The following is a 24,500-nucleotide window of genomic DNA, read 5'->3' as shown; positions in this document are numbered from 1 at the left end:
GGGCCTGCGAGCGGGCGGGGCCAGTTCCGGCCTCGGGTCTACTTCCGGCGTGGCCCCACGACCTCCAGGGGTGAGGCGGGCACTGAGCCAGGGCCGCGGGGGCGGCGGCCACGCTCTGGCCGTGCTTGCTGCTGCCCTCCGCCCCGCGCCCCTGCCCCGCCGCCGCCATGGGCAAGAAGCACAAGAAGCACAAGACCGAGTGGCGCTCCTCGTACGAGGGTGAGGCGGCGGGCGCGCTTTGTGACGCCGGGCCGGGCGGGCGTTCGCGCGGTGGACGGGCGGGCGAGGGTCCCGGGGACGTGCTAAGGATCCGGGCTCGGGTGCTTTCGCGGTGGGCGGGGGCTCGAGCCCGGAGTCTGGTTCGCCTCGCAAGTCCTGGAGAGAAGCCGAGCATGTGAGTTGACTTGTGTGCTGGTCTCCGGGAGGAGCTCTTACTGCTCTGTCCTCCCGCCTTTCCCCGCCCGGCCCTGCAGCAGCTCGTTCGTGTCAGCTGACAAGGGGGTGGACAGGGGCTTGGGGATGCGGGATCGCGCGGCGGGGTCCCAGGTCCTGGCCTTGTTGCGTCCCCCTCTCTCTGGCTCCCTGAGGATAATGCAGTGTAACGGGAAAGATATGAAGGGGAAGTTGAAGTAACACCCAGCCACTCTCAGCTTTGCCCCACCGTTTTAGCATTCTCCCGTTCTGCCTTAGAAGGGCCGGTCCTCCTCTTTCTTGAGCCTTCACTGTAACACCCACACGTTGGGCCCACGCCACCCACCTGGGAGGTGTGTTCTCTAAGCATACACCGTGAGGAGCCCGTCTCTGTCTCTACAGAGTATGCAGACAAACCCTTGGAGAAGCCCCTGAAGCTGGTTCTCAAGGTTGGAGGAAGTGAAGTGACTGAACTCTCTGGATCTGGCCACGATTCCAGTTACTACGATGACAGGTCAGACCATGAGCGAGAGAGGCACAAAGAAAAAAAGAAGAAAAAGAAGAAAAAGTCAGAGAAGGAGAAATATCTGGACGATGAAGAAAGAAGGAAACGAAAGGTAAAGGAGGGTGGTGGCCCCCAAACCCCTGGGGGTGGGGCATACAGGATGAGGGCTACAGGGCTTAGGAAAGGAGGTGATTTGTTTGAAACAAAACAGACCACAAAGGTAGTTGCTTCATTTCTGGTTCTTTGAGCATCACCTCTCCCTTGAGACCCCTGGGGAGGGTCTTTGCAAGGGTGGGAGTCTGGAGTGAGAAGAGTCTCTGGAAGAGGGTGTTTCTCTCTTAGCTTTGTGTTTCCCCTTAGAAACAGTTGGTTTAAAACTGTTTGCATTGCTCCCACGGCCTTGACTTTGCCTCACAGGAAGAGAAGAAGCGGAAACGGGAAAAGGAGCACTGCGACACAGAGGGAGAGGCTGATGACTTTGATCCTGGGAAGAAGGTAGAGGTGGAGCCGCCTCCCGATCGGCCAGTCCGAGCGTGCCGGACACAGCCAGGCAAGTGCTGGCATTTTCAAAGCCTTTCTTGGAGTGTTGGAGCTTGGAACTGTGTCCTTCAGCTTTGGGGGAGAAGCACAGAAGGAAGGAGCAGTGTTTTCTCTTCCAAGGTCTCTCACACGAAATATAGCTGGGTCTGAGATTCTTTTTTATTATTATTAAAGGAAGGGGTTGACTTTATTGTTGTTAATCCTCACCTGAGGATATTTTTCCATTGATTTTTTTAGAGAGAGTGGAAGGGAGAGGAGAGACAGAGAAACATCGATGTGAGAGAGAGAGAGACATCGTTTGGTTGCCTCCCACACGAGCCCCGACCAGGGCCAGGGATCGAGCCTGCAACCGAGGTATGTGCCCTTTGACCAGAATCAAACCCAGGACCCTTCAGTCCGGGGGCTAATGCTCTATCCACCGAGCCAAACTGGCTAGTGCAGGATCCGAGATTCTTGCCATCATCTTTGAACTTCTAGAGCATGGTTTGGCCAACTGCTGCTCCTGGCTTTTTTCTTTAAGCACATGAGCTAAGAAGCTCATCATAGATGGGAGGAGGCTAGTTTTCAATCAGTTATTCAGAACCTGGGAGCTGTGCTGGCTCCACCAAAGGAGAGCTTCCAGAACCCTCTGATCTGTGTGTGGTCACTTCCCTCAAAGGCTTCCAGATGGTCAGGGAGTTTGTTCTTCAGGGACTTCTTTCCTTGCTGGGGGAGGTCGGAGGTATTGTATCGCAGTCATGGTGGGTGCTGTTTTCTAGCAGTGCCCTCCCCTGTGCGAGTCATTGCCATGGTGAACGGGTAGGACTTGTGGCTGCTGAGCATGTTGAGAAGAAAAGGTCAAGTGCAAACAACATTTCATTAAATGAATGTGTCTACAAAGTTAGTATAGTCACTGGTAATTGTTAGCTTAATCTGACTTCTTCCTTGAAGTTATACACTGGTGCTCCCCCTCTTCTCCTGCCCCCCCCCCCCCCCCCCAGTATGTCTGAGAGCTAATGATCACATGATGCTTTCTTGATCATTCTGAAGAGGGTCACTGTTGGGGACTTGCTGGTCTGCACTCCTGTTGTGCTTCAGCCTTGTTTCCTCAATGGAGAATGGCATTTAGAAACCAAGTCTGGGTCCTGGGTGTAACCCTCAGTGGACAGAGCTAGGAAAGGCCATTTACATACATGCAACTTGTAGAGGGAAATTAGACCAACATCTGTGTTTACATTCACCAAAAACCATGTTTTCACAAGTGTGCCCAGAGATGTAGCTAATAATTGCAGTGCTCGCAATAACCTGTGTAGTGAGTATTCCTATCCCCATTTCACTCATGAAGAGCAGGCATATTCAGACATTTAGGACTCTCAAGTGAAATGATAGTTGGTTAATCCAGGATCAACTTCTGTATCTAAAGCCTTTGTTCTCTCCTTCATACCTTGTCTGGAATGTACCAGGCCCTTTGATGATAGGCGCTAGAAATAGATTGTTGACTGATATCTATGTATTGTTGTTTTAAGGGATATTAGCACTTGGTTTTTGGGGACTGATGTGTGGGTGTCCTTTCTACCCAGCAGAGCTTGAGGGGAGGGGAGCAAGGCTGGGTCTGGTTTATCTTTCTATCCAGTTCTTATTTGAACCTTCTTATTAAAATGCTGTGGAACTCGAAACAAATAAGTACGTACTGTGAAATTGGAGCTCTCCAGTGAAGTGATATCTAAATCTTTTTGTTCAATTTATTTTTTCTACTTTTTAAATCAGCTGAAAATGAGAGCACGCCTATTCAGCAACTACTAGAACATTTCCTCCGCCAGCTCCAGAGGTAAAGAGTGTTTCTAAAGAGCTTGTGCTTGGGGACGTTTGGGTGTCCTTCTCTATGTCTGAGGTGTTCTTGCCCTCACCACCATCACATGTGAAGTAGACACTTGCCTTTCATTGGTAATGCCCAGTCTGACTGGGTGGGCAAGCATGTGGGCAATGTGGGGGACTGTCAGAGATGCTATAATGTAGGTGTCATAGCTGCAGCCAGGATGCTAGTTTTGGAATTTTTAGTGTATTCAAAAATACCTACCACAATTTTAAAGAGCACAAATTTTATTTCTTATTGTTAAGAAACAGACTTTGGTAAATTAATATTTTCATTGTGAAGGATTTTGTATCATTCAGAAATGTAGGTTTTAGGGGTTTCCAGTTTAAATAAAGATGTTTTTGTTTTCAGAAAAGATCCTCATGGGTTTTTTGCTTTTCCTGTCACGGATGCAATTGCTCCTGGATACTCAATGATAATAAAACATCCAATGGATTTTGGCACAATGAAAGACAAAATCATGGCTAATGAATACAAATCAGTCACGGAATTTAAGGTAAATTAATTTCAGTTCCTAAAACAATTGTTTGGAAGCTCTGTATTAGTTTATGTCCAGTAAATGCTTCATTCATCTTAGGTCATTTCCAGTTGCAAGTTTTCACAGGTGTTTCTGTGTTCGGGTTGAAGTTGCACATAGCATCAAGGAAATGGATTAGTTGTAATTTTCTTTGTATTTTGTCTAGAACAGTGATTTTCAACCTTTTTCATCTCATGACATGCATAAACTAATTATTAAAATTCTGTGGCGCACCAAAAAATAGCTATAATTTTGATTCATTCACACCAGACGGCTATTGTGTTGGGGACTGTCATTTTTAAAAAATTCTTTATTGTTGAAGCTATTACATATGTCATTTATTTATTTGACAATCTAAGGGAAAAGAAGTCAGTGGTCCTGGCCAGTGGCTCAGTGGTTAGAGCATTGGCTCTCGCACCGAAGGGTCATAGATTCAATTCCCAGTCAAGGGCATGTACCTGGGTTGCAAGTTTGATCCCCGGTCCCAGTCAGGGTTGGAAGGCAATCAATCGATGTGTCTTTCTCTCATCGATGTCTCTCCCTCTCTGTCTCCACCTTTCTCCTTCCCTCCCTTCCTTCCACTCTAAAAAAATCAATGGAAAGAAAAAATAAGGTCAGTGCCCCTGACTAAACTAGTCAGGTATTGCATGTTTTAAAAATTCTTGCAGCATATGTGCTTTGAAAATATCTGTGTTTGAAAATATCTGGTTTAGAAGCTGGCCCATATGTTACATGCTATTTGAAATGCATTTCCATTTTTTTTTTTTAAGTTCCTATGTTGGCATAATTGAGACACGTTAGGTCAAGCAAGGATGTGTCTTATTTGGCCTGGTTTCAGAATGGGTATTTTTTGAAATACAATTTTCCTAATTCTTAGTTTTGTTTTATAACAACTGGGTTTTATAGAATAATAAATTCTTACATCCCTTGAGTGCTTTGCTCTTAACTCCCTTTCTTAGTATCGGCTGTGAGAGGTAGGAAGCGTGAGGGGAATAAAAACAAATGCTTGTTCACATTGGCAGTAGTGCTATTTAGAAAAGGCCATTAGGCTTCTTTTTAAAAAAATATATATATATATATATTTTATTGATTTCTTACAGAGAGGAAGGGAGAGGGATAGAGAGTTAGAAACATCCATGAGAGAGAAGCATTGATCAGCTGCCTCCTGCACACCCCCTACTGGGGATGTGTCTGCAAACAACGTACATGCCCTTGGCCAGAATTGAACCTGGGACCCTTCAGTCCAAAGGCCGACACTCTATCCAGTGAGCTAACCCGGCCAGGGCGTCATTAGGCTTCTTTATTAGGTCTGTCAACTTCAGAAAAAGCTTGGCTTTTCTCTGTCACTGAAAGGGTTTGCTGACCTGCAGAAACAATATGACAGACTAGAAGGAGAGTAGGAGGAAAGGAAAGTTTTCACAGGAGGGTCCCCCAACACTCCAGAGGGCAGGTGGTAACAGTGATCCATGCCATAAAGTCCTCTGCCTTTTCTGACTGAGGCCCCCAATTTGGTCTCACCCAGTGACAAAGCCACGGTGGGAGCAATGTTCACCCCATCTCTTGTCCTCAGGGAAGTGGGGGGTTTTTATTGATTGATAAAATTTTATGTGTTTTGGGTGTACAATTCTACAATACATTATCTGTATAATGTATTGTGTTCACCACACCAAGTCAAGTCTCCTTCCATCACCATTTATCCATCCTTTACCCTCCTCTACCTCACCCTACCCCCTTTCCCTCTGGTAATCACCATGCTGTTATCTGTGTCTATGAATTGTTTGTTTAGTTCTTCCACCATTTTCACCCAGCCCCACATCCCCCCTCTCCTCTAACAGCTGTCAGTTTTCTATCTATGAGTCTGTTTCTATTTTGTTTGTTAATTTTATTCGTTAGATTTCACATATGAGTGAAATCACATGGTACTTGTCTTATGGATATGGAGAGAGCATTATGTTAAGTGAAACAAGCCAGTCAGAGAAAGATAAGTCAAGAGTGTTCTGAACCTGACACAGTTGCGACCTGTGATGGACAGGGGCTTCATAGCCTCAGTTCCAGCCCTGGGGACGCTGGCACAGTGACTTGGTAAGATCCCTGGATAGCATGTGCTATGTTGGTGTGTGGCTTCAGTGGTCATTGTCCATCCTGATGTCTAATTCACCTGTGATAGCTGTGTGCTACATAATTTGGTTAGGATGTTAAAATACTGATGTTTTAAATAATATAAATTGTTCAATAAGACTGTCCATATTTTAGTCTTTTTCTAATAGCACTAGAATAACTATGTGTAGACAAAACTTTAAATTCCATGAAAAAACCACAGAGATAGGACATATGACTATGTCCACCTCTCAGTTCACCCCTGGACTTTCACTTAACTTAGCTGTTGGTCCTTGCTCCTATTTATGTTTGAGTTCCTCCCCAAGAGAGAGGAGAGGGCTGGAGATGGGAATGAAGCAGAGGGAGCCATCATCTTCCTCTCATGAAGTGTGGGTACAGTAAAGCCGCTATATAACGGACTAATTCAGGCAAGAGGTGTCTGTTAAAGCTGAAAGTCCTTTATATAATAAAGCAGGTTTTCCAAGTGCATATGTTAAATTGACAAATTAGTTTATCTGTTTATGTAGATACATTTGTATAATCAAAATTAAGTATGTATGAAAAGTTTAATTTCGCAGAAAAGTTTTCTGTATGTATTATTACAATTTTAAATTTATACTGAATAGGTCTAGTAAGTGCGTGCATTAACCAGTACTGCAAATAAACAAATGCACGTGGCTAGGCGTGCGTTAGCGCTAGTTGGAGCATCATGGCCTGCATGCTTTAAAACTGCTGCAGAAAGTCATGCCATGGGACGACAGAACCAATTACCACGAGCAATGTGGTATGATCACGTACTAATCATTTGCTGAACATTTACAAATGGTGACTCTTGGATTTAACTATTACTGTAGATATTAATATTTATATTGGCGAAATTACTAGTGTTTTTTCCAACATATGGCCTATTTGCTAAAATTTGTTAAGATTAACAGTGAATTAAAAACAACAACACCCTGTTTATTTAATTATAAGCAAATCTTGGTTAAAAGCTTTTTAAAATTAACAGGGTGTTAATTTTCAAATATGACATTCGGAACAGAAATTTTGTCCGTTAAATTGAGATCCACAAAATCGAGGGTTTACTGTATTCTCAAAAAAGTACAGGCTTTGTTTAAAGATCAATAAACAATTATGAAAATTTCTCTGAAAGAGTTTTAAAGTTCATTTTTTAATCAAAGAGCCAAATTAAATTCTTTTTCACTTAATTTCCGGCTCTTCATTTTTGCCCCTTTGACAGGAATCTAAACTCTTTGCTGTTGTCTGGGTGATGTTTCAAACTTGATGTGTGTTTTTTTTCAGGCAGATTTCAAACTGATGTGTGATAATGCAATGACATACAACAGACCAGACACTGTGTACTACAAATTAGCTAAGAAGATCCTTCACGCAGGCTTTAAGATGATGAGCAAAGTAAGAAAGCCACTAATAGCGAGGAGCCACAGAAACGAGAGTTCTCCTCTACGTTGTTTATGCCTAAACAGAAACTCACAGTGAATGACATGCTTCCATCTTTCCGTCACTGGCCACGGCGTGGACCCCTCTGCTCTAGGGTAGACACCCCAGGCTGCCCCCTCCATGTCCCTCTCCTCCAGGCACTCTCCTCTTTCTCTTCCTGCTCCTGCCCTAGCTGTAACGTCTCCGTTAGGGTGGGTGGAAAGTTCCGGATCTGTTGATCTCAAGTCTAGGTGTCTGTCTCTTTGGACTGCCGCTAGCCTTTTGGGTTTGTTTTATATGGCTGCCTCACTGAATCAGCCAGGACATCCTGGCCATCCTGAATGGCTTCCCAGATCTGTCCTGTGAGCCATGTTGCATGTGTCACATGTCTAGGTCCAGTGCCTTGTGCCTGATGAGCCTGTGGGTGAGGTGCAGCCCTGTGCCCTCTGGCCTGTTCCCTTCTGCCAGCTCTGAGCGCTCACCAGCTAATCCGCTGCACCCTTTGGTGCTGACCCCACGACCACCCCCCGCTGCACTGCATGGAAAGTTAGCTGTTAGGCCAGGTGAGGCTGTGGCCATCCCCATCCCATCCCATCGTCATGGCGCCTTGGCTGTGAGGGAGAGGTAAAGTCGTGCTGCTCTGTCCTTTCTGATTCTAGGAGCGGCTGTTAGCTTTGAAGCGCAGCATGTCGTTTATGCAGGACATGGATTTTTCTCAGCAGGCAGCTCTTCTGGGCAATGAAGACACAGCTGTTGAGGAACCAGTTCCTGAAGTTGTACCTGTACAAGTAGAAACTGCTAAGAAATCCAAAAGGCCGAGTAGAGAAGTCATCAGGTAAAGAGAAGTGCACTTGCCTGTGGAGTAGGACGCCCATCTTGAGAAGGCGGGTGCTCCTTGGGAGAGCAGGTTAGGGACACGAGCCTGTGTTTCCGCTTTATCTGGAGTAGCTTAGGGACAGGCTGCTTGTGCAGCCTGGTGGGCGGAGCACAGCTCCTCAGAAGCTTAGGTCAACGTTCGGAGGCACATGACCACCCTTCCTGCCCACCTTGAGAATTAGGTGGCCATCGTGTGTGGGTAATGAATGTCACCATTGTCACTGGAAGGTGTTGGAAGACCATGGGACCCCACAGTCAGTTCTGGGAGGAGTGGTGGTTTGCTCTGTGACCCATACTCTCCACAGGGAGCACAGTAACTTGTCCTGGAGGAGAGTCGGTGCCACACTGATGGACACAGAAGACAAAAGGACTGAGACAACCCCTGCTGCATGCACACATGCTCTGTCCCAGGTGTGACACTGAGCTCATCTGTCCAGCCCTGCAGTATGTCTACTGTCACTGCTGATCCCACATGTGTCCTGTTTATGAATATTTATTGGCTCTTTACTTCCAAGAAGCCTCCTTACATGCAGGACACCTGCTGGTGACCTGGGCTTGCCTATCCCAGGCTCAGGGAACAAAATTGTGTCACGTTGGACAGACAACACACATGACAACATGCATTTCTTACAGCTCCTGTAGCTGTAAATGCTGGTCCAGAGGAAGGGCCTTGCTATAAGCTCAGGATCCCTAGGCAGGGCTTGATCCCATGGTTCCTGAAGGGGTCCCACACACCTGCTTCTAGAACCTTCCACAGCAGAGGCCGTCTCCCTTCAGTGCTGCACCTCTCAGCTTTTTTTTAATCAAGAACTCTACTGGAACCTGAGGCTGGCCTGCTAAAGTCTTGGGGAGTCCCTTGTGCCTTGCAGTGGGGGCTGCTCTTCAGCCCAGCAAGCAGCCTTGTGTTCCCAGCCCCAGCTCACCACCAGCACCTCAACCCTCCACAGGATTTTTGCCACTTTTTCTAATGGTGCCTTGAATGATGCTTTAACCAGTGAGGCTGCTGTTATATGATGTGTCTTCTGTTTTTCTTAAAGCAACTGAAACGTAACTGAGATGAGAAGCAGAAAGTTTACTTGGCTTACACTTTTCATCTTAGTGAAAGAAATGGTTTTGTTTTAAGTGGTTAGAACTAAAAGAAAAGGGAGCAAAAGTGCACTTTGTGTCACTCCTACTGGCCCTTTCTGTGACTCGGGGGGGCAGTAGGGACTGACCACAGTGGGGAGGGATGAGGCGTGTGCCTCCTGGTGACTTTTGTGTGTGTTCCTGCCTTATAGCTGCATGTTTGAGCCAGAAGGCAATGCTTGCAGCTTGACTGACAGCACAGCAGAAGAACATGTGCTGGCCTTGGTGGAGCACGCAGCAGACGAGGCTCGGGACAGGATCAACCGACTCCTTCCAGGTGGCAAGGTAGTGCTCCCTGGCGGGTGGGTGTGTTTTCTGCCAGAACATTGGCACAGCCGTCAGAAAAGACGTTAACGTCAGGATGTTACAAGTGTCTAGTCCAAGCTCCGTTGCTGTCATGGGGTGCCTTTGTCACTGTAGGGTCCAGCTCAGGAGCACATGCTACATTTGGGGTCAGCTCCTTGTCCTCACTGGCCATTGTAGCCACTGGCCCCATCTCATGGAGGCTAAAGGGGTCCTCCAGGGACAGATGCCTGGGTCAGGCGTATGTTACCCTCCATCACACCACGGCTGAGCCTGCCAGCTTCTCCGCTGCAGGTTAGTTCTTTTTCCTGTGTACTCACGTCTTTGTGTGCCCCTGCAGTAACTCATGGGTCTGACCCTGTGTACTCACGTCTTTGTGTGCCCCTGCAGTCACTCATGGGTCTGACCCCGTGTACTCACGTCTTTGTGTGCCCCTGCAGTCACTCATGGGTCTGACCCTGTGTACTCACGTCTTTGTGCCCCTGCAGTCACTCATGGTCTGACCTAGTGTGCTCATGTCTTTGTGCCCCTGCAGTCACTCATGGTCTGACCCAGTGTGCCTGGTGGAAGACTCTCCAGGGGCTACTGGTCCTCAGGAAGAGGTTGCACCATTCTGTGACCATCTCCTCTCTGACATAAGAAGACATTCTAGGCCAACATGTTCAGTAGAAATTGTGCAAGTCACATATGCAGAATTTAAACTTCCTAGTAGTTGTGTTAACAAGGACACAGGTGAAATTCTAATATATTTTACTTGACCTGATATACTCAAGATCTTATTTCAACATGTTGTCTGAACTGTTTCACATTTTTTTTCATAAGTCTGTGAAATGCAGATTGTAAAGAATTTTGAAATAACTTTTTGGATACATTGGATTATATAAATTCTACTAGAGGCCCAGTGCACGAAATTTGTGCACAGGTAGGGTCCCTAGCGGCTGCTGGCTGCCTTCCTTCGTCCGCACCGCCCCCTGGTGGTCAGCGCATATCATAGCAAGCAATCAAACTGGGGATTTAGCTCACAACCCAGGCATGTGCCCAGACCTGGAATTGAACTGTGACTACCTGATTCATAGGTTGACGCTCAGCCACTGAGCCACACCAGCTGGGCTCTTTACTTATTTTTAACATGCCTGCTAGAAAATTTGAAGTTCCCTGTGTGGCTGATGCTGTTGTTCTGTTGGTGGTCTGCACCCCTGTTGCATTTGAGCTGTGGAATTGGCCGTTTCCCAAAGGATCCCTAGTTCCTTAGTGGAGAACAGTGTTCAGAAACCCAGACCTAGGCCATTACATACAGCATTTAGAAGGAACCTAGACCAATGTCTTTGTTTATATTCACCAAAACCCATGTTTTTATACTGAACCTCGAATGCCATCCAGTATAACCGGGCCTGCTTTATCGGTTTTGTAATTCACAGTGAGAAACCTGACTTGTGTTATCCTTAATACACTTATTTGACCAAGAGTAACCAATTTCACATCCCTTATGCCCTACTCACCCTGCTTGAACCCTGTTTCCCCTTCATGCCTTGCTGCTCCCATTCAGACATTCGGTCCCTGAATTTGGGCTCCAGCACCTGGACAAGTGGGCACCCTTCTCTACCTCTTCCCCACACACACGACACACAGGTGCCTTCTCTTCCTTATTCTCCTCGTGGCATGCAGAGGAGGAGTTGGTCTTATTTGGTGGTTGGTTTTTAAGTGGAAATAGCTCCCATGTGCTTTAGAGATGGAGCCTCTAGGCTATTCGTTGATAACATGACATTTGTTGACCAGTGTCTTGTTCTGATTGTTTTGTTGAGGCTTCTGACCTATTGTAAAAGATTGTTACTAGGTAAAGTTTTCTGTTTCAAAAGCTCCTTTTTAGAAGGTGTCATAAGGAGCTTTTCTACGTTCTTTCATTGCATTCGTGTGCACTTTATTTGTAAGTGGGTCTTAAACTCCAGGGAAGGATATGAGAGGGGCCTCTGCTCTTTGTTCATGGAGAAGCAAGTGACCATTATGGCCTTTCAGGGTTGTCCAAGCTAGGCCATGCCCCTAGGCCTTTATTTTGTTGGAGCTTCTGTAGAAACCCCAACTGTAGAAGCTCAGGGCTGTCACTTCTGGGGGAGTGTGTACTCAGGCCTGCTTCCTTACAGATGGGCTACCTGAAGAAGAGCGGAGATGGGAACCTGCTCTACAGCGTGGTCAACACGGCTGAGCCAGATGCCGACGGTGGGTGGTCCTCTCAGGGCTGTTTTCTTCTTAGAGCCTTCATAGAGCCTTCATGCTATTCTAACCTCTATTCCTATTCAGTGATTTTAAAACCTTTCAACCTGTTTGTGATTTCTCCTTTCCCTGGAGTGTGTGACACCGGTGGTAAAGTATAGATGAGAAGTCCTTTCGGTTCCCTGTGCCTGCACACCCCCCTCACGACAACACCTGGATGGTAAATGGACTGAGGGTGGTCGCAGTGGGGGTGGAGGTGTTGGCCAGACTTTTCTGACCGAGCGACACTAGGACAGCCAGCAGGACTGGGATTGTGCTCCCGCAGAGCAGTGGACTTGGGGCTGGGCTTCCTGGTAGTATCATACGTGAGGGATTCACCTCACAAGTACACTGAGACCTCCTTTATCAGAGACCAGAGCCCAACTCTGCCCCATTCTCAGGCTTGAAAGAGGTAACTATCAGCTCAAACTCAAGTTTTAGAAGAAAAACCCCGGTTGATGATTATTTCAAGGACGATCTGGAAGGAGGCATAAATGTTGGCTCCATCCTACCTGTATGATCATTTTTGTAGTCTTGAAAAAGTATTTTTATACTTTTCCATCTGCTTGAAAAATATTTCAAAGGCTGTCCTTTGAAGAAAAGCAAAACTCACTTGAATTGAATTCGCACATATGTACACACACCTAGAAAATGAAATACTTTTCTTGCTCTTGCACCGAGTATAAGCTCTGATCAGTTTCTTTGCTCTTTAGCCAGAATGAGTCATACTGTTCTTCCTAAGAGAATAGATGAGTTGATTAGCAGTTAACTTAGAAAGAGAACACGAGGTGGAAGTTCTGATTGGGGATTTGCAGAACCCTGTGCAGGTCACATGAATAGTGGGTGAATGACAACTTCAGCGTAGGAATGTGCAGTTGGAGGGTGTACGAAGGTGGGCACTCACTGTTGCTATCGGGACACATACAGCATTTCTCAGAGGTGCTGAGTGTTCAGTTTGAAAATGTTGCTGGTATCATGGTCTGCGAGCTGAAGGTTTTCATTATGTTGACTTCAGGGTAATCATAACGTGAAATTGGAGTGCAGTTAAGGTTTGAGAATGGTAGTTGGCGTTTGTAAATCTGATATTAGATGGTCTTTATGGAGAGGCCCCAGGCGCTCTCTCCCACACATACCCACTGTGAGTTGGAGAGAGTGCGGGAGGTGCTGTGTGGGCAGGGGCTCCGAACCGCCGGCTCACAGCTCTGGTCTTCTTGCAGAGGAGGAGACCCACCCGGTGGACCTGAGCTCCCTCTCCAGCAAGCTGCTCCCCGGCTTCAGCTTCACCACTCTGGGCTTCAAAGATGAGAGAAGGAGCAAAGGTGAGTGTGGGGAGGCGCACGGGTGAGAGCGTCACTGCAGGGGATCTTCCTCACTTACCTGTCTTTAGAACTGTGTCCCGATTCTGATTTTGAAACCAGTAATAAAGACCATTTGAAGTGATGGGAATAAAAATGACATTGGGCAAATTCCTCCTTTGCCATCGGTTCTTGACTGATGGCTGGCTCTCAGCCCCGCACTTTGTGGAATTCTCCAGATGAGCTGTTGCCGTGATAGCGGGGACTCTTGGGGCCAGGTGCTGGTGAACTGTGGTGGAAATTTAATTTCCTCCAACAGACTATCCATTCCATCCGCTTGGAGGGGTGGTGATGCTGCCTGCAGCCCAGAGAGATCTGTGTGTGACTGTCTCCAGATAGAATGAGGGAGGGTTTGGTTGCGTTGGCTGCATTTGTATTTGTGGTTGGCTTTCTGGTTTGTTTTGGAGTGTCTGTTAGTATGTGTAGCTGTTTTGTTCCCAGGGGACATTCTGATTGTCATACTGGTGTGCTACTAGCGGGGAGAGGCCCAGGCTGCTGCTTCACACCCTTCTGTGCCCAGGACACAGCCTTCCTGGCTCCTGACATCATTCATGCAGAGGTCCCAGCTCATACCTCCTTCAGAGCAGCGACCCTCTGATTCCTGCCCACCCCCCCTTCTGATTTTGTTAATCCTCACCTGAGGATATTTTTCCATTGATTTTTAGAGTGGAAGGGAGGGGGAGAGACACACAGAGAGAAACATCAATGTGAGAGAGACACATCAACTGGTTTCCTCCTGCACACGCCCCATCTGGGGCTTCCTGCAACCGAGGCACATGTCTTTGACCGGAATTGAATGTGGGACCCTTCAGTCCTCGGGCTGATGCTCTATCCACTGAGCCAAACTCAGCCTTTACATTTCCTCAGCACGAGCCGGCCTCTGTCGGCCCAGTCACAGTGATGTCTGTGAGCCTGCACCAGGAAGCCCTTCTACTTGTCAACCTCACTCCCTTACAAACACTGCAGCCATTTGCCATGGAGGTAAAAAGAGGGTGATGAAGTGTTTCTGCTAGTTATGCCCCAAAAGCTTCCAATAGCTCAGCTGTACTCATTAATTCAGCAAGAATTTCATAGAGGAGAAAGGGTGCTGCAGGGGGATGCATTATGCAAGTGAGCAACACGAGAAAGCTGGAATGCATCTTGTGCCAGATGTAATTTGATGTAAATCTGCTGTTTCTTATGCTTTCCCTTTTTATTTCACTCTTAGTCACATTTCTCTCAAGTGCCAGTACTGCACTTTCAATGCATAATAATTCTGTATTTGGAGACTTGAAATCAGACGAAATGGAGCTTCTGTATTCTGCCTATGGAGATGAGACGGGTGTGCAGTGTGCGCTGAGGTAAGCTGTGCACAGAGACACGGGCGGGCTTCTTGCTTGCTCCGTGATAGGAGCTATTTTCCTACTGAGCAGTTCAGAGCCCATCTGTAGGCAGATGGGGGAGACAGCCACTGGTAGCAGGTTCAAATAGCAGAAATTTCCAAGTTCTTTTCAGTAAACTGTTGGGGTCTGCTGTAGGCTGGTCATGAAATTAGGGTAACTCAGTCACAATTTTAAGAAGGTGGTGATCCAGGCTGTAGTTCAAAAAGACATTTGTGTGTGTATGTGTAACCACCTGTGTATGTTTAGTAGGAGTTTGTTTCACAATTGTATTGAGATGTGGTTCTTGATGGCTGCATAACAAGCCCCACAGACAGGGCAGTGAACAGCTGACATACAGTGTCTTCTAGTCCCACAGGCGCAAGGCTGAGCTGCGGGTGTCAGCACAACTACTTTCTTCTGGGGCCTCTGTGTTGTCGCGTCACTCTGTGTGTGTCTGTGTCCGGATCTCCTTTTCCTATAATGACACCAATCATACAGAGTTAGGGGACACCCTGAGCACTTAATTTTAATTTAATCATCTTTTTAAAGGCCCTGTCTCCAAAAGCAGTCATTCTGAGGTGCAGGGGGTTAGGGCTTCAACCTGTGAATTTTGGGGACTCGGTTCCAGCCCCTAACAGAGATTAAGATGCAATATTAACATTATAGGTGTAGTACTCTGTTTCTGTAGGACTGTTTTTAGTGTGTAGTTTCTGTTTTCTGGGGAAAAATAGAAGTTGGTCACTCTTGTAGAATTTTAGTAATTTTCTCTGGAAAAAGTAACTTAGTTACTTTGGGTAACTAAAGAAATTGGGTCTTTTCATACTATATCTTTGTTTTATTTTATAAAGGAACAGAATATATGAATAATAAAGTCAGCCCCTCATGCAGTAAATGAATACTAGCCCATATTTTTGTGAGAAAGATGAGGAGGAAATTTCTTATAGGAGAGAGTGGTATCATAAGTTGGTGACCCTCTCTTCACTCCTGCTTAACCTGGCAGCAGCTCACAGCTCTTCAGGGGCACCAGTCAGCTTTTTTTCAGGTAGCACCGTGTAGCTGGGCCATGCTTGCTTTCCCCAAGTGTGTTCCTGAAATGCATACAGATTCTGTCTGCTGTACAGTGAAAGTCAGCACATGGGCACCACTCGAAGGCAGGCAGACAGGGCCTGGCCTTGGTACCAGGGCCTCTTCCTACTAGACGCCCCACACCACCTTCCCCAGTCACTTTGTCCTGAGGCACTTTCAGACCCGCTGTGAGTGTTCTGGCCAGTCCCTGTCCCCTTCTCAGCTGTCAGTGTGGTGGTTTCTCATAAAATGTTTCTCCTGGTAGAGACTGGTGGTGCCGCTTCTGTCCAGCAGCCCTCCTGGCTCTCTGAAGGCCTTTGAAGTCTTGGCAGTCCTTTTGAGCCTTTGCCTGGCTTTGATGCTAGGACCATAGGTTTTCCGTTTGCTGCTTCCTTTTACATTTGTTGGTAGTTTTATTTAGTTTTTAAAGCATTCACATGGCCCAAAAATCAAAGTGAAACTAAAAGGTGTCTTTGGGGAGCCTGGCTCCCACAACTGCTCCCTCCCTTCTTCAGTAAGAGCTATTTACACTGTGCATCTCCTCAATCTACTTGTATTTTAAAACCCAAAACAAATAGGTACGAACGTGCTTTTACAAAGTTAGCGAACGTCATCGTGTGTATGTATACACACTGTTCTTCACCTTGCTTTTAAAATATTGAGATATTTCTAACTTTTTTGGGTCATGGACCACTTTGAGGATCTGATGAAGTTTGTTGCTCCATTTCCCATATCTACCACCTCTGGGAAGTTCGCAGCTCTCAGGAAGACCCTCTCATGGAGAAGCGGCTGAGGTGTACTGATGTCACAGGCTTCTGCACAGGACTGCTGGCATTGGTGGCAGCAGAGTCTGGAAGATGAGAGCACGTAGTGTTTGTGTCAGCCTGTTCTCTCCTGGCCCTTTCCAGCCTGCAGGAGTTTGTGAAGGATGCTGGGAGCTACAGCAAGAGAATGGTGGACGACCTTCTGGACCAGATCACAGGCGGAGACCACTCCCGGATGCTCTTCCAGCTGAGGCAGGTGGGCTGTGCTGTGGTGCCACTCCTGTAGAAGGGCCCATCCAAACAACTGCATTCTCAGGGAAGATTGCTGTTTTTAGGTCATCCGTCGCAGTTCTTACATTATGTTTCTGTTGGACAAGGCTGGTCTGGATTTTATTTTCTTCCTTTAAAGAATGTTTATGTTCATTTTGGCAGAGTTGTTACTTCTGAGTGACCTGACCTTTTTGATACTTACTTTTTTGCTTAGAAGTTTATGAAAATCATAACATAAATGAATCTCAGAAACAGTATTTTGAACAAGAGGTCCCAGATACAAACATGTACAAACTGAATGGCTATTTTTTAGGTATATATGCAGGACTAGGGTATTTTTACGGTAATGCTCCTGCCAGATTATAGAACGGTGGTTCAGTGCCACATTCAGACTGTAGTCACACGTAGTAGTCAAGCATAAGCCCTCTTCCAGGTACCATACAGGCCAAGGAGAGGGGTGCATGGCCCCATAGCTCTGCCCATCCGAGGGCAATGGTACCATCAGGCACCCTGTCTCTGTCAGAATTCCAGCTGGTCTTGTGCAGCTCTTCCAGGTTAAATCACCAGGCCTGGTATTTTCCTGAGCTGCCCTGGAGACATCTGACTTTTTTATTTTATTTTATGCCATGCAAAGCTGCAGAAACAAGGTTGGGTGTCCTCTCACCCCTTCATCTGTCTTGCCCCTGGGCTCTCATGGGCACTCAGCGCGCGCGCGCGCGCGCACACACACACACACACACACACACACACCGGGAATTGGCTGGTGCTGCATGACTGGGGCCCTCCATGGTGAGTTAGCTATCTCACACTTCCAGCTGTACAGAAGCATCCAGGCCCAGCTCAGATTCACAAAATAGTGGGAACATAATGAACACAGCCCAAGAGTATCCTATCTAATAAAAGAGTAATTTGCAAATTGACTATCACTCCAACACACAAGATGGCTGCCCCCATTTGGTCAAAGATGGCTGCCCCCATGTGGACACAAGATGGCCAGCAGGGGATGGCAATTGGGAGGGACCAGGCCTGCAAGGGAGGGCAGTTGGGGTGATCAAGCCTGCAGGGGAGGGCAGTTAGGGGTGACCAGGCCTACAGGAGAGGGCAGTTAGGGGTGGCCAGGCCTTCAGGGGAGGGCAGATAGGGGTGACCAGGCCTGCAGGGACGGGCAGTTAGGGGCAATCAGGCTGGCAGGGGAGCAGTTAGGCATCAGTCTGGCTGGCAGTGGTGTGGTTAGGGGGTGATTAGGCTGGCAGGCAGAAGCAGTTATGGGCAGTCAGGAAGGCAGGCAGGCGTGCAATTGGGAGCCAGCAGTCCTGGATTGTGAGAGGGATGTCCCAGACTGGAGTAGATGCAGACTGGGCTGAGGGACACCACACACACCCCCATGCACGAATTTTGTGCACCAGGCCTCTAGTTACCTATATAAAATCGTTTGGAAAAACTAATTTCCTGCCTGTTTTGCTTTGCAGAGGAGAAATGTTGCTATGAAGCCATCAGATGAAGTAAAGGTGAGTTCCATGGACATGTAAGTAAAAAGGGTTCTAGGAGGGCAGTTGTGCTCTGCCTTTGAACTGGGATGGTTGAGAAGAGCTTCATGTATTGTCTTATTTAGAAACTGATTAAGTTTCTGATGAGTAAGATTAAGTGGTAGTCTCTTTCCACCCCCTGATTTTTAATGGCTTGGGGTGAGGGATATAAAGCCACAGTACATTCCTCCAAATCCAGACTCAGGATTTCACAGGTGCCAGGCAGGGAGGGCCTGCAGCAAGCACTGTCTCTGCAGTGGGTTCTTCCAGTCCTGGAAGGTATGTGCCATCAGCTGGGTGCATGTGCACTGCACACTTGTGAGAGCAGCTTGGCAGGTCTAGGTCATTGGGACCTCACCAGCGCCTACTATAGATGGTCTCTGTTGGAGGAAACTGTTCGTTGTGATCCCTCCTCCCTCCCCTTTCCTGTTTCTTGGGAATGACTTGGAGCACATGTTGGAGCAGACAAGCCAGGACACTGAGCAGGGCGTTGGGGCCTGGGCCACAGTTGTTACCTGGGCTTGGTGGTTGGAGGGCTTGCCTGGGGCAGAAGGATTGGGTACCTGGCAGGTGGGGCTTATTGAGTGACAGATCAGAGACGGTGACATGGGATCTCCCTGGAGGGTGTGCTGCCCAATGTGGCTGGGTACATAAGGCAGTCAGGGTTCTGCTCAGGGTCTCTGTCCAGTTTTGCAGATACCCCATGGGGTAGAGTGCAATCCCCACACTCATCTTTAAAAACCTGGGATGTATAGCAAGCTGCCTTGAGCTGGGAGCCTGGCACATGCTCCTGCCTTGCTGCCAGGGCCTCCATAGGCAGAGGGTTTCACATCGAGGCCAAGGCAGCCCCACAGGCACGGGGGTCGTAGGCCTGGTGCCCCCTTGCTCGGGAGCAGGAGCCTCGCTTCTTCCAGTCACTGTGAGCCACTGGGTGGAGGTGGACACCTCCCCCTACTGTTCATGCTGGCGGAGGTCCTGAGTCCTGGGAGAGTGCTAAGGGTCAGTGCGGGGAGCATAAAAGGCATCCGCACAAGCCAGGCCCACAGACTCAACATCTGTCATGTGGAACTTTTGTTTCTTAACTATTTGGTGAGGAAATTGTCACTCTAGACTGTCAGTTGGGAGGGTACTGTCATTTGACACTAAATTATCTAGTAGTGACTTAGGATTCAGCACCCGTGTAAGAGTGTGTGATTTGGGAGAATTTTGAGGGCCTTAAAATATTAGAGATGACTCTTCAAATATTAAAATATGCTATATGTTAATCCTAAAATTCTAATAGTCTGCGAGAATTGCACGGAAGAAAATGTGTGTGTGAGGGGCTAGAGTATTTCTGAGAAGGTGGGGCCGGCCATTTCTGTAACAGTGTAGAGAGTGGGGAATTGACACAGCAGAAGACTTCCAGAGGTAAGTTGTGCCCCAGGAGGGCCAGGAGAGTTGGGATGGGGGGTGGGGGCGGGCTGCAGTCTGTGATCCTGGGGGCTCACCAGGAGAAGGAAAGAGAACGTTCTGGAATCTGCTACATTACTTGTTAAGTGAAGTCCCTGAAAGACAGTTGTGGACTTTTCAGGTGCTGTGTACCTACTGGCCTGATACAGAGTTTCTTCCATGTTCCCTCAGCACCTGTCGTCCCCCGAGAGCCAGCAGCCTTTGTGTGTCGGTCTAGAATTGTTGGTCTAGGTAGTGGCTCACTTATGAGCTCATACTCCATGGTCCCTGGACTGTGGCATGGGCTGGACACTCCTTGAGACTGGGCATGACAGAGCAGGCCTGTCCTGCCAGTGGATGTTCACTGCCCACTTAGTAGCATCTTTCCTTTGTTTCCTGTGTCTGCAGACTGGGGATTCCCTAGGAGATGGTGGCTCTGTGCTGGATTTCATGTCAATGAAGTCATATTCTGACGTCTCTTTGGACATCTCCATGCTCAGCTCTCTGGGTAAGTTTTGCTGGGCACATGCCTCCCTTGTAACACTGCAGTCGGATCATCAGGCTCAGCTGAAAGGAAGTGGCCCCTATTACTGCATTTCCACTTACTAGTAGCCTGGGGGGCGGGCAGTCCCGGGGGGCACAGGACTGGTATAATGCTGCCTGTGCTTGCTCCCGGGAGGGTGGCATAGCCTGGTGAGGTGGCCATAGGTGAGTGCCCCGCTGTCCTCAGGACCACCTTCAGGTGGCTCCAGATGGGGTGCGCCTGGATCTCCTTCCTGACTTCAGGCTCCGTCTTCTGATCGCTGGGTCCTTCATTCTGTTGGTGCAGGCACCTGCTATTATGCATTAGTGTGCTTGTGTGCCTACCAGGATGTTTCCTCGTGGACTGCTGACCCCAAGTCCCCCATCCCTTCTCTCCCCCCCCCTCCCCCGCCCCCCGTGAGATGCCCTCTGTATCTCATATAACATCCAGTCTTTTGAAATCTACTCTGCCATCCCAGCTCCCTGTTAACTAGTGGTATTCGTGATACATCTTCTTCTCTCTTACTTTGGACACACCTATGTTTTCACCTGAGAGCAACTCACCCCCAGGGACATGTGGCAACATCTAGAGACATCTTCGCTTGTCACAATTGGGGTGTGGTGCTTCTGGCATCACCTGTAAAGGCTAGAGATGCTGCTAAACGTTGTGAAGCCCACAGAATAGTCCCCCACAGAGTGACCCAGCCCAGTGTCTGTAGTACCTTATGTTAAAAGTGGGTTTCATCAAACCTTTTTAAGAGCGTAAAGTCAAGTCTTGCTTTGTCATCCATTCTGACAGTCTCTGCTTCTTGGTTGGAGTGTATTTACACCATTTGTGTTTAAAGCAATTGTCAGTATGATTGGATTCATGCCTGCCATCTTGCTTTTTTTTTTTTCCTTCATTTTCCCAATATTTGGGGGTCCCCAAGACTACCCCCAGGTTTGGTGATTCCCTAGGACTTAGTATATAGTTGTCCTCACAGTTGTGGTTTATTATAGCAAGAGGACACCGACCAGGCTCCCCAAAGGAAGAAGGGGTGCATCTGGAGACCAGGCACAGCTTCCAGAGCCCCATCCCCATGTGTCTTATGGGATTTACCCAACCCCCAACCGTGATTTCGACAGCACAGCACCTGTGCATGGCACAGCCCCAAATTCCGGGCTCCCAGAAGGAAAGCAGGTGTTCAGCATCAAGCATGCCTTTGCGCAAAGGCTTAGACTCAGGGAGCCCTTCCTGTCATTTGGGTGGCGGGAGCCCTCCTGAAAGCCTTACTCAGCAAGGTAGCAGTCTAGAGCTGCTGTAACAGCGCTTTCCTACACCAGCCATCCTTTTTTCCTCTGGCTGCATCAGAAGATTTCCTCCTTATTTCTGGTTGTCAGCAGTTTGGTCGTAATATGTGTTGTTTTTCTTTAGGTTTATTTTTCCTGGCTTATGTTCAGCTGCTTGATCCTGAAGGTTTAGAGGTTTTATCAAATATGGGAAGTTTAACTATACTCTGATTCTGCCCATTTGTTGTTGAGTCTATGTTTTGGGCTGTCCCATGCTGCATCCTCAAGGGCACTGGTCATCCCTTCTGCGGTGTTGTCCTTCCTAGGGTTTCCCTTCCCAGCCAGCTCCATTCTGCTTTTCAGTGTTGTCGTCCCTTTCTCACCCCATGGTCCTGGTTTCTCTGCCTTTAACACATGGAGTGTGTACCCAATTGTCATTTTAACACCCTGTATGCTCATTTCTGCATCTCTTCACAATGTTTCTCTCTGGTCGGGCCGTGTTTTCTTGCTTTGTTACCTGCCCGGTGGTTTATTGGTCACATACCTTTAAACTGTGGTGGGCCTTGCTCTAACAGTCTGTTGGGAAACTTGGAGCTATCGGACCCTATCTGGGTTTTGCTTTGAGGAATTCTTAGGGTGGGCACAGAGCCTCAGTGTAGGGTGAACGTGGTCCCACCCATAGGCTGCATCCTTCCACATGCTTGGGACACAGATAGTCACATACATGTGTGAGCTGTTGAACTCCCTGGCGGGGTGCAGAGCAGTGCTTACCCAAGACTTGTGAGTTCCAGGCAGCCTGTCTTCTCCAGCTGTTAGCTTACGGACCGCCTGGCCCAGGTCACTGCCCTGGCTGTAGCCTGTGCCCAGTCCTGGTCTCTGCAGGCCTCTGTCCCACACATCATCCTGTCTTCTAGCTGTTTGTGACAGGAATGCAAGGCCTCTGTCCATAAGGCCTCTGGCGTGGCGCCTGGTTTCTTGTGAGGCACATTGCCCCTCCCGTCATTCTCCACCCCTTCCACTTGCTCCAACTGTATCTCCCTGTCCTCCAAAGCTTGCCTGTGCTCATCTGGCTTCACTTATGAGGGGTCATTGTCCTGAGTGTACGGGTGACAAGTAGGAGACTGCAATTGCAGACCAGAAGCGCCAGCACTCAGTGCTTGATAGGTGGACCTGGGTCAATGTCTTGTCACCTGTGTTTGCACAGGGAAAGTGAAGAAGGAGCTGGACCATGATGACAGCCATCTGAACTTGGACGAGACGACAAAGCTCCTACAGGATCTGCATGAGGCGCAAGCAGAGCGTGGGGGCTCCCGGCCGTCGTCCAACCTCAGCTCCCTGTCTAACACCTCCGACAGGGATCAGCACCACCTGGGTAAGGCGGCCCCTGGCCTGACCTCTGCCCCAGATCTTCCATCAGTCTGGGGAGAGAGCAGGAGTGCTGGTGACTGTCAGGAAAGGCTAGCGATCCTAGGAGGTTGCAGCTTGTGTGGGCAGTGAGTCCAGGCTCACGGGACTCCAGCTCCCTGGAGCTTGGAGAGTGGGCCTCCCTGGTCATGTGGGCAATGAAGTGAAGTGTTTGAGTGGAATTCAGTTTGTGTTAGGAATTTGTGGTCTTGGCCATAAGATACTGGCAGTCCATGTGTCAGGAGGAGTCCTAGGTGGCCGCATACTGAGGCCCTGGGTCAGGGGCAGAAGGAGGCCGAGGCTGCAGACCCTGCAGCCATGCAGAGTTAGACATTGGAGTGTTTGTTTCTTTCTGTTGTTCCCATGTTTAGTCGTAAAACAGTGTGTTGACAAGTTTATTCCTCCAGGTTCCTTATTTGGGGAGAGCACAGGACCTTCCTTGGCCAGGGGGGGAGGGGGGATCCCGTGTTTTTTGTTATTTGTTGTTGTTAATTCTCACCCAAGGCTATTTTTCCATTGATTTTTAGAGAGATGGGGGGTGGGGGAGAGAAGAGATAAGTTGATGTGAGAGAGACACATTGATTGGCTAGGGATAGAACCTGCAACCCAGGTATGTGCCCTTGACTGGGAATCAAACCCCAAACCTTTGGTGTGTGGGCCGACGCTCTAACCATCGAGGTCAGGGCAGGGCTCCTGTATTTAATGAGTATCATAGCCCTGCCAGGAGGGGAACCAAATATTTGCCTTGTGGCTCCTTGAATGTCTGTGCTACTAGTTTAGTTCCCAGATAGGAATATTGAATTATTCTTTCTGAGAATAATTGGTGGGGGGAAATAATCAGTTTCAGAGTTTTGGCAAAAACTGTCCAAATAAGGTATTTCTGGTCCAATTAACCTTGTAAGAAACGGCCCATGAAGTAGGTTCCAGGTAGAGCCCTAGGTTGGCTCCAGATCTGAGCATCATCCTGGTGGACTCCTAAGGTGCCACTGGAGCCTGGCGAGGGGTGGGGGAACAGGCCTAGGGTTTGTCTGAGGGACTTCTGGCCAAGGAGCCTTTGTTCTTGCAGAAGTCAGGGCCAGCCTCTAGCTTCAGGGTGTTTACAGCCATGTCTGTGACAAGTGGCTCTCTGCCTCCTCCCCAGGAGTGATGGGGGTGGTACCCTGGGCAGGATGAGGGGGTAGCCTGCATCCCAGGAGCCATTCCTCTGGGCTTTGCTAATAGCAGACACGAGATTTGAGCCTGGACCATACAGATCTACTGAAATGTCTTGTCTTTCCATGCTTGCAGGAAGCCCTTCTCGCCTCAGTGTCGGTGAGCAGCCAGAGGTGACCCATGACCCGTACGAATTTCTTCAGTCTCCAGAACCTCCAGCCTCTACAAAGAGCTAGCCTTGTAGATAGTCATTAATTGTTTTTCTGTTTTGTTTTTATTTTATTTTGTTTTTATTTGCATGTACAGTTTTTGTTGTGAGACAAAGACTATCATGTTCCCTTGGGCCTGCAGGAAGCAGCGCAGGGAGGGGGTGAATTGTCTCTGATCATGTCGGCCGCAGTGGACCCAGCATTTCTGTAGATACCCGGTGAGCCGGAATAGTGGGAATCCTGAATAAAGGGCGTGTGAAGCTGG

At 48.2% G+C, this 24,500-nt stretch overlaps 1 protein-coding gene across 3 annotated transcripts; it reads left to right on the top strand.

The window, feature by feature from the left end:
* The first annotated feature begins 47 nt into the window (after positions 1 to 47).
* On the top strand, positions 48 to 24,500 carry BRD9 (bromodomain containing 9). 3 transcript variants are annotated; one of them, XM_079760540.1, is made up of 16 exons: positions 48 to 219; positions 814 to 1,028; positions 1,334 to 1,466; positions 3,203 to 3,263; positions 3,660 to 3,804; positions 7,225 to 7,335; positions 8,082 to 8,194; positions 9,513 to 9,645; positions 11,802 to 11,877; positions 13,128 to 13,229; positions 14,473 to 14,605; positions 16,600 to 16,711; positions 18,195 to 18,233; positions 20,088 to 20,187; positions 22,675 to 22,842; positions 24,162 to 24,500. In XM_079760540.1, exons 1-16 carry the CDS (start codon positions 168 to 170, stop codon positions 24,260 to 24,262), a joined length of 1,794 nt encoding a protein of 597 aa, XP_079616666.1. In that variant the 5' UTR covers positions 48 to 167; the 3' UTR covers positions 24,263 to 24,500. The 3 variants fall into 3 exon arrangements, with proteins under 3 accessions (XP_079616666.1, XP_079616665.1, XP_079616664.1); XM_079760539.1 differs by having other exon boundaries at positions 8,079 to 8,194; XM_079760538.1 differs by having other exon boundaries at positions 8,019 to 8,194.

This window comes from Cnephaeus nilssonii (assembly GCF_951640355.1).
Source record: "Cnephaeus nilssonii genome assembly, chromosome: 2".
In the NCBI taxonomy this organism is placed as follows: domain Eukaryota; kingdom Metazoa; phylum Chordata; class Mammalia; order Chiroptera; family Vespertilionidae; genus Cnephaeus; species Cnephaeus nilssonii.
Note: the sequence above shows the minus strand (reverse complement) of the source record. Positions and strands in the feature narration are given on the sequence as shown.

Bases quoted from the DNA above. Each gene is read 5' to 3' on its own strand.
- BRD9 (XM_079760538.1), top strand. From the start codon at position 168: ATGGGCAAGAAGCACAAGAAGCACAAGACCGAGTGGCGCTCCTCGTAC. The intron at 11,878-13,127 runs GTGGGTGGTCCT...GTCTTCTTGCAG, and splicing joins GGCTGAGCCAGATGCCGACG to AGGAGGAGACCCACCCGGTG. The intron at 18,234-20,087 runs GTGAGTTCCATG...CTGTGTCTGCAG, and splicing joins AGCCATCAGATGAAGTAAAG to ACTGGGGATTCCCTAGGAGA.